The following is a 10,300-nucleotide window of genomic DNA, read 5'->3' on the forward strand; positions in this document are numbered from 1 at the left end:
GTGTGGGTGTTGGGAATTGAACTCAGGGCCTTTGAAAGAACAGTCATTTAACCACTGGGCCATCTCCAGCTCCTGAGGAAATTTCTGCTCAGGTCACTTACCCATTTTTAAATCAGATTTTGCTCTTCAGTTTAAATTACATGTATCTTCAATATAATAATCCTTTGTAAGATTACAGATTTTTACTCCCATTCTTCAGATATTTTTTTTAACTCTTGTCCTTAGTTTTAGTTTTTAACATCATATTCTAAATATCTTTGTCTCCTCACAGTTTTTGATTTAAAGTCTTACTGTAGCTGATTTAAGTATCCGCTGCTCACTTCAGTTTCTTGCTTACATGCTCTATGCTCTAGTTTTTTCATTTTCAGTCTTTGTGTATATATTTTACTGGTAAACTGAGTTTCTTCTGGGTGTTGTATTATTGTATCTAGGTTTGCCTTGACCCATAACCTAGGCTGTATGTTAAAGAACTATAGCCCGTTTACCTTCCAAGGTGTCAACGATAAAGGATACTACCTCATTCCGTTAAATAGTTCCTGTTTCGTATCTTCTTCATTTCATTCTTCATCTCGTGTTCATCTTTGTGGTTTGGTGATTTTCTGTGTTGGTAGAATTTTGTTCTCTTATTTGTATATTATTTGTGTCTGTTCTACTATGTTGTAAACTTTAGTGTTTGGTTTCTGTGATTGTATTCATTGTCGCTTTATTTTTACTGAGGAAGCTAAAGCAGAACCATTTGGGTGCTGACACATTTTCAGTTTGGTTTACCTCAGAAAATCTTTCTGTTTTTTGGATAGAAGTTTTGCTGGCTGTCTTTCTTTTGATTGACAGTTTTCTTTTGTTTTTGTGAATTTGAATATCATTCTATATTAGCAAAATTGAAATAATTATATTTTTATCTGAATACATAATAAGAAGTATTAAAGTAGCTGGAGAAACTGCAGAATATAACCAAATTTGTAAGGACTAAATATCCAGCTACTGATTCATGAACGGGTCATTGCAAAACTTATGGAAACATTTTAAATCTAGAATTGAATGAGATACAACATACTAAAATGTAAGGGATTTAATAAAAACAATGCTGTGATGAAAACTCTGACCTAACAAAACCTATGTTTGAAGAAGTCACAGAGATAATATATGTGTAACTTACTAATGCAGCTTGGGGCCTTAGAAAAACAGGAGTAGCCAATGACCAAATCAGTGGATGGAATGTCAGTGTTATGGTAAAAATTAGTAAATTATTTAGAAATGAAAAAGAAAATACATCAATCAGTGAGGAAAAGAGAATCATTATGACAGATACCATTGTGATTCAGAAAATCATGAGGGCCTATTTTAATAAGTATATTTTACTGAATTAGAAAAGTAAAAGAAATGAACACACACACACACACAGGAAAACAGAAAGAAAATTATAGGCCAATCTATTTGCATGCAGAAACTTGACTCAGATATCCTTATAATGCATATAAAGTTAATTCTGGGTCTTAGAAAGTGTCCCCCCCACAATGATTCTCAGATTTAATAGAAATGAGAATTAATTTTGTAAATTGGTTTTGCTCTTTTCTAATTCTCAAGGTTCTATGGTGCAACACTGTTGATTGAATATTCAATATGCCAGTTGCCATTATTCATTTTTTTTCAATTTTCAACAATAACAATGTGGTAGAAGTTACTGATATTGGCATATATTCTTCTGATGGCTGAGGTAACATGTTCCTTAGGTCCATATTCAGGAATGCTGCTTGTCTCTAGGAGATTTCCTAGGTATATTTACTTGTACATTTTGTGTGCCTGCCCCTAAATCTGAAGATTTCCCTAAAGAACACAGCCATTAAATCCTGGAGACATGCATTTGTACAAAAGGCAATGCTTATTTCTCTGTGGCATACTCACATTTGTCTTCTGAACTGTGAAATTATTGGTCATATTCATAAGACAGATGCTGATCAGGCGTGTATGTATGTGCAGTGAATCACCCCGCATGCCGTGACTTTGGGCTTACATCTCTGTGTAGCCACCTGCCGTGGCAATGGAGACAAGCCAAACAGCTTTCCTAGACCTTTCTTCCTGAAGCACAGTGGACCTTTTGAGTTGCATGTATATATACTAACAACTGGAAAACATTCTGATGCTGTAACGTGATTCTTTTAATCTAGGTGAACAAAGACTTTGGCTCTATTTTTTCTACCCTTTTGCCTGGTGCCAATGCTATGCTTGCACCACCAGAAGGGCAGACAGTTTTAGATGGTCTGGAGTTCAAGGTTGCCTTAGGAAATACATGGAAAGAAAACCTAACTGAGCTTAGTGGTGGTCAGAGGTAAGTAATCTCTTTATAATTTATAATTTCTTATGATTACTTTAATAGGTTCTATCATTTCATTTACCTTGTAATTTTCTTTCCGTTTTCATTTGGTTGGCTGCCTTTGTAAAATTCGAAAAGCCTAATACATGAGACTACAGATTTGTTTAAAATATTTGTTTAAATTAGTGGATGGAAACAACTATAGCTAAGTAGAAATTTCAGTATTGGATGGCTGTAGCTCATTGTTGGAATATGTGCCGAGTACTGGAAAAAATAAAAAATAAACAGCCAGATAACTAAGTAGAATCTAGGAGCAACAACTTATTAAACATAGCTATTAAATCTGTTGAAACTAAACTGAGGAGGGCAAAAGAACCTTCAAAATCACTTTGGTATCTATGTAAGCTGCCTGACACAGATGACATTGGTGTTTCAAGATGAGAGGAAAATGGGAGAAGTACTTAAATAATGATACCATATCTCCCAGATATGATGAAATCTGTAAAGATAGCCATTTGAGCTAGTGGCAAGATAAGAACATAGACAGACTGACCCAGCAAAATGTTTACAAAGTTACTGGACACCCGTATACATGTTCCTTTAAAGGGAAGACCTCCTCCCTTACCTACTGACCCAGACTATCAAGTCTCTTCAAGGCTGCCTGCATCCTCTTCCTCTGTGACCTTCCACCTCACCAGGGGGAAATGATTAAAGAGCAGGCAATTTGGGGAGAGTGCAGGGCATCCTATGGAAAAGCTGTTGGATAGAAGGACCTGAAGGTGGTGAGAAGAACTTGAGACTTTACACTTATTATTCCAAACTGCTGGCTGGAAGCAGCCTAGAGAAACACTAATATTAAAGCCAATAAACTTTTGTTGACAAAAGCCAACAGACTTTGATAATTCAAAATATTATTTAAAAAAATTGACACCTGTGTTTTTTCTTATGAATCCTATCATTTTCAATAGGAATATTATCTTTACCATCTATAGATAGTATAGATATATAAAAATATAATCTATACTATATATACACATTTACGTGTATATACATATGTAGATGTATCACATATGTGCACGTATTACATTTGTACACACATTACATGTGTGTGTGAATATAATGTATATGGTATATATTTGTATGGGCACATATGTAATTCAGATTTTAAAGGGGGTAACTGAAGTTATTTGTTCCTTAATATAGCTACTCTCTTACCTGATACCCAGGCTCTAAATAAGCAATTGAGGTAGGGATAAATCTTTCTTGTTATAAAGTAACATGCTCTGGGGTTGGAAAGAGAGCTCACAGTTAAGAGCTCTGGCTGCTCTTCTAGAAGACCTGAGTTTATTTGCCAGCACTCATGGAGATTCCCAACCATATGTAACTCCAGTTGCAGGGGTTACAACACTCTTCTGGCCTATAAGGGCACCAAGCATGTATGTAGTGTCCAAACATACATGCAGGCAAAACACCAATATATATAAATAAATAAATTTCTTTTAAAGTGACTTTGCTCTTCAGTATAAATGCCAAATGTAATGAGAGTGTTAAAATTGTCTCATGAAAATAGGATGCTTGTAAGGAGAGGTTTGGAACCTAGGATCTTTATGACTTTAAGAAGAGTATACACCATCATATTAAGGACATTGTGAATTTGCTTTAATGTTTTGGTAGAATGTCTGTAATGTTCATGGCTTTACTACCACCAACCTTTTCTCAGGTCTCTAGTGGCTCTCTCACTAATATTGTCCATGCTCCTCTTCAAACCTGCTCCAATTTATATTTTGGATGAGGTGGATGCAGCCTTGGATCTCTCTCACACCCAAAATATTGGACAGATGCTGCGTACACACTTCACACATTCTCAGGTGAGAACCACTCCAAACACTGTCTCAGGAGACGCCAAATCACTTTGATTGTTTGTTTGTTTGTTTTATGAAACTAAGTCTTTATTGGTAATCATTGTTAAGTTAGGTATTTGGGATTGGGCTGTACCTCACTGCTCGAGTTCTTGCCAGCTATGCAAATTCTCAAAAAGACGAGTCAGTGTCCCTTGAAGGAGAGAACCAGGCATTAATAATGTTGATTTTTTTACCATGGTGAAGAACACAACTTAGAATTGATTTAGTGATGATATGTTTTCTGTAGCTATTTGCCACAAGGATGACAATTAAATACAACTGCTTCAAGAATATACTTAAGGCATCAGAAAAATGTGACACATGATGGGGGAACTTTGGTTTCTCCTGGTTAAAACATAGAGGAAAATCCCTTCAAGCTAAAAAGCTTTTTCTTTTTTAAATGTAATTCATTTCATTGGTGTAGGAGCTAAAGCTGCCAAATGTGATTGACTAAAAGCAGATACTGTACAGTTCTGGGGTCACTGCTCATCCTAGCTACTCACTGTGTTTATTATGGCAGGGTTTCAGGTAGCTACAATAAAATGGTGCCTTTTCATAATTATATGAAGGTGGTTTTTTGAAGGAGGTTGAACTGTAGAAACTTGCAAACTTCTTTGGTATTATAAAATTTATCACATAGAAAATTATTTCTCTAAATTATTAGAGCTAGCAATGGAATAGGGAATGCCAGCCACAGAAGTCAGCTACTGGAAAATAAGAACCTTAAGTAATGAAACACTTGAAATAAACTTAAGTAACTTCTAAGATAATAGAACACTACCATTTATTTGGGTACATGGTACTACAACTGTTTTCAGTTATTTGAGAATGTACATTTTCTTGGTGTCATGTTTAAGGAAAGAATGAATTACCTCCAGATAATTCTTTTATTAAATTAAAATACAGTTATATCATTTTCTCCCTTCTCTTAGCTCCCTCTACATAACCCCCCTCACCTTGCTCTCTAAAATTCATGGCCTCCTTTTTAATTGTTTCATCACAAACATATATTCCTAAATATATAAATGTAACCTGCTCAGTCCATGTGGTGATACTTGTATATTTGTGAGGCCTGACCACATTGTATTGAATAGCCAGTTATTGGTGAGGCTTTTCCTTAGTCATCTGTAGTTCTTTGTCTACAGTAGGCTCCCATGACAGTTCCCTCTTTTCTATAAGCTTGTCTACTGGTCTTATCTTTATCTGTGTCTTGTTTAGGCAGCCATGCATTGATACTTGATGGGTGTAGCCTCTTGACATTTCTAGGTGACACAATCTCATGTCTTACTTTCTGTTTCTCTCTTAGAATCTTTCCTTCCCATCCTTGATATTGCCTGACCCTTAGATGCAGGAGTTGTGTTATAGATGCACCATGAAATCTCTTGTTCCTTGCATTTTGATCGTGATGGTGTAAGTTTTTTAAGAGAAGGGGTGAGGTGAACATCTGTGCATATAAGGATAAATATTTAGAATCAGGAATTATGCTAGATTAGTAAAGTGGCATTGTAGGTTCTCTCCTCCAAAATCCATGACCTCATTAGCTTTGAGTAGTTGGCCAAGTTTCCACTACAAGGTATAGTTTCCCTCTTGTGGGCCTTGAGTATAATTAGAGACCTGTAGACTACTATCAAGATACGCATGCCACTATTGCAACCTTCAGGTTATTATTGCCATGCTGGGTAGGACTCTTGGTGGCCTCCTTTCCTTGGAAACTTGTATGGCACCTTCTGTTACCATGAAAGCCACCTCAGGGTAGAGGCTGTCAGGTTAGAATCAGCAAGTATCCCTCAGATCCTTTGTCCAAATCTCATGGTATCCTCAGCAGTCAGGTACCTTCCACTTCGGGGAGCCAACCAGCGGCAACAGTAAGATGATATATGTTTTAGAAGTTTCTTGGACAACCCTGACCAGCAACTCGAAATGAAGCTTCTCATGCTCATATGCCTAATATATGCCTTAGCTCTTAGGAGAGGGGAGCATTAATAAGAAATAATGGTTTTGTTTGTTTTCTTTTTTTCTCTTCCCCCTTAAGTTCATTGTGGTGTCCCTCAAAGAAGGTATGTTCAACAATGCAAACGTCCTCTTCAAAACCAAGTTCGTGGATGGTGTTTCTACAGTAGCCAGATTTACTCAGAGTCAAACAGGGAGAAAGGAAGCAAAGGCTAAGGGAAAATAACCCAACTGAGCATGTGCCAGAAGTTCAGAGTACAGACTTCTCACCTTGACCTTTTTACATATGAACTTTCAAGAATTTGGGATCTAAGTTGTTTATATAATACTGACATTATTTTCTTATTTAATCCTTTATTGCTTGTAAAAGAGTAGATTTTTCTTACCTGGTATGATTATGGTCCAATTATTGTAGCTATTATTGCATGTGTATCATTTTTTTCAAGCTCTTTTTACATATTAAGGAACTGAAATATGCCCAGTTGGTAAATTTCAGTGTGCAAAAGCCAAAAATACAAAGAAACAGATGAAGTTATAGGATAAATATAGCTGACAGTCAGCTTTTAACTAGTTTAATTTCTAAGGGCAGTATCAATGAATTTTCTTTTGCTTATAAAGTCATTTGAATGCAGAAAAAATTACAAAACAAGTTGCCGGACCAATAAAGGGAACACATAGCAATTATGTATGCACTGAGCTATTTGAGGCCAGTTTTGTGGGAATAATTTGCCAGATCCTCAAATGGGAAGTGTATCTTGAAATTTTTTCATATTAATGATGTTGGACTATCATGTTTGTGTATGTTTAATAATTGGTCTCCACAAGCTAGAATTTTGGGTGTTTCTTAAGCTTTGAATATTTTAATAGAAGCTTCAGAAGACCTGTGTTGTATATGAACATGATGCACAGTATTACTCTCGATTGCTCTATCTAAAGTCCTCTACTATTTTTAAAGATTTTTGTCAGGATTCTTATCATCTAATCAGTATCCTTGTTGAATGTGGGACCTAGCAGATTACATGAAAAGTGTTTTTTACAAGAGTCTGGTAAACCTAAATAAGTCTGCCTTTTTTTACCAAAATAACTCAAAAGTTTGATGATTGATATAATTCTTGGTGCCTTCTCCTTGTCCAGGTCAAAGGTAAAACTGCTTTAAGAAACAGGAGTCAGAGCTAATACACACCTTGAGATCCTCACCTGCAGCTCTTACATTTCCACCTCAGCACCTCCACACTTAGAGTCCTCATAGCTCTAGTGTCATCTAATCTGTTTACATATTTTGGCCCCGTTCCTTTCTAATAATTAAGCCTTAATTCCTTGATGTTCTATTTCCTTTGATGCATCATACAGGCCCTGAGTTGGACATTTCTCAAACATTTCTCATACGTATCTGTGATGCTCTTAAGTATTTGTACCCTGAAACATTTTGGCAATTATATCATCTGGAGGGAAGAGACACTAAAATACTGACCTGCAGACAGTATAGATCACAGATAATGGACCTACACAGTCTGTTGTTACCCAGGGTGTTATAAACCGTTGGTCAAAACAGTTGTGTTTATTCACACTGCCACTGATACAATATTCTGATTTAGTTGCAGTCTAATCAATGCCAGCTGTTAATATTTTGGAATAGGCAGTTGTAAATTAGCACTGAATTGCTGTTTTAACCAGCATTTTTTGAATGACTTATAAGGTTTACTATTTTGTGTGATTTTTCTTTCTTTGTAAATTATTTCCTTGTATGCTTTCCAGTCTTTTTGTGTTATATATAATTTTGCTCTTAAATTTTTGTGCATATATTAAATTTCTGTAAGGCATATTAAATTTTTGGAGTACTGTTTTTTTTCTTAATATAATGAAATTATTAAATTGACATTTCATATATCTATAAAAAGGTGAGTTAACTAACATTAATAACTGAAACTACATACTTCTCAGTTGTACATATTTTTTTTTGTCCTCACATAACTGAATAAGGTAGCCTTTATTAGCATTCATTATGAGGAAACTGAACAGAGGTTAATTAATTGTGCACAGTAACAACACTTAGTGGATGGCTGAGTCTAGGAACAGTGGATGCACAGGATGGCCATGCATTATCCGAAAATACTTGGGAGCAGAAGGATACCAGATTTGGGAGATACCTTATTAATTTTTGGAATACTGTGATAAAACTCCATGACCAAGGCAACTTATATAAGAAAGTATCTGATTTGAGGCACATGGTTCCAGAGAGTTAGAGTCTGTGGCTGTCATTTCAAGGAGCATGGCAGCAAGTTGACAGACATGACATTGGAGTAGAATCTCATTTTGATCCAGAGTAGCTGTGCCAGTTTTTTTAAAGACTATACTAACAAACTTTGTATTGATGGTTATTACAAGGTTACTACATTTTATACCTTGTATCACCAAGTAGAAAACAGTGTCTCCTGGGCTTGCTGTGATTCCAAAAGGGAGCAGATTGAACAATTGGGAATGCTATTTGACCTATGTACCATATGACATGTAGTTTCAAGTCTCAACAAGAAAAGACTTGGTAAAAAGTAAGGCATCTTTAACATGACAAGGCAGTATTCACAACACAGATCCCTAAGGCCAGACTATGCTATCTACAACAGCAACTTCTCTACACTGGTGTGTTACCACTGTTGTAGAAGAGCATCTAACCATGAGCTAGAAAATGATCATACAGCCCCAGAGCCCATCTTTAGCTCTGTTTTACGAGCTCTGCCAACCGGTAATAGCCAGCAACAATACATTTTAAGATGAAGTTGGTGCATTAAAAATAAATCCCCCTCAGTGAGCCTAGGATTCCCAGATAATTCACCGTTGTCTGTCACACCCATGATTTGAGGGGAATCCCATAGAGCCAGTTGACAGGCGAAAGCATGAGCTCAGGACACAGATGAAAACACTGCTTGTGGATGACGTATAAAGTAAAAGTAATGGCAATATGAACACCTTGAAAGATGATGGCAAGTGAAAAATCTAATGGGAAGGTTTAAATGCTGCACCTGGCCTTGTACTTTGTGTGGAAACAACCTGAAGTTAAAATATACAAAGACTCATAGGTAATGGTGAATGGCTCATCTGGTTACATAGAGACTATAAAGAGAAATACTGGCCAAATAAGCACAATTAATCTTCGGAGAAAGGTGTGCAGATAGAAGTATGTGGATAGATACAGGAATGGTGATAGATGCGAAAATATTTGAGAATCTCTACCAGGGAAGAGCCACCAAAAAGCTAAGTGTTGAGTGAGCTGGGCAACTGTCAGCAAGATTGTACTTCCAGTCTTCCTAGCATGGGCATGGAGATGCAGTTTGTTGTTACAGTTCATTGTGCTGAAGGCTAGAAGACAGTGGTTCAGCTTGTGGGAGAAACCTTGGTTTGTAGACCAGCTACTGTGGGTGTTGTCACGATTCTACACAGTTGATTTAGTAAAGTTTGATTGGGATGGGGGGTATATTTGGTTAAAGTGGGAATACTTGCTGGGAGGGCCACTGTTTGGGAGTCTTCAGCTGTCATTTGTTACAGGCTTTGGTTAAGCTCTCAAGAATTATTTTGCCTAAGATTGTGTCTCATCGTGGCAGGGGGTGCTGTGGGTGTGTCTACATTTAAGGAATGATCAATAAAAACAAGCCAGTGCAGGCATGTTAGTGTCTAACAAAATATACTTCAAAACTAATCAGAAGTGATAGAGAAGTACATTGACTCATCAGAGGAACATTTTGCAATATCCACCAAGAAGATATATTTATGCACTAAACACAGAATACCCAACTTCATTAAAGAAACAGTACGACAGCCTTAATTATGTAGAGACCCTCACAGAGTACTGGTGGGAGATTTCAGTACCGCACTTTCACCAATAAACACGTCATCAAGACAAAAAGAAGAAATGCTATAGCTAAATCATGTCACAAGCCAAATGGACCTAATAAGTAATACAGAACATTTCACCCAAACAGAAAAGAATAAACCTCATTACCTCACGGAACTTTCTTCAAAATTGACGACATCATCAAAATGACCAAATTAAAAAATGACAAAACTTCACACAAAGCAGATCTCAACAGATACAAGGAAATTAACACAACACCCTGTATCCTGTCTGACCATCACAGATTAAAGC

General features: G+C 36.5%; 1 protein-coding gene across 1 annotated transcript in view; it reads left to right on the forward strand.

Annotated features, from left to right (window-relative positions):
* The window catches only part of Smc2 (structural maintenance of chromosomes 2), a 46,852-nt gene extending 38,863 nt beyond the window's left edge, over positions 1 to 7,989 (forward strand). Inside the window, exons 23-25 of the mRNA XM_021660989.2 lie at positions 2,166 to 2,326; positions 4,032 to 4,179; positions 6,245 to 7,989. Of these exons, the coding sequence (XP_021516664.1) occupies positions 2,166 to 2,326; positions 4,032 to 4,179; positions 6,245 to 6,388 (453 nt within the window). The 3' untranslated portion in view covers positions 6,389 to 7,989. The remainder of the gene's footprint in view (positions 1 to 2,165; positions 2,327 to 4,031; positions 4,180 to 6,244) is intronic.
* The last annotated feature ends 2,311 nt before the right edge of the window (positions 7,990 to 10,300 follow it).

The sequence above is a fragment of the Meriones unguiculatus genome, chromosome 3, assembly GCF_030254825.1.
Source record: "Meriones unguiculatus strain TT.TT164.6M chromosome 3, Bangor_MerUng_6.1, whole genome shotgun sequence".
In the NCBI taxonomy this organism is placed as follows: domain Eukaryota; kingdom Metazoa; phylum Chordata; class Mammalia; order Rodentia; family Muridae; genus Meriones; species Meriones unguiculatus.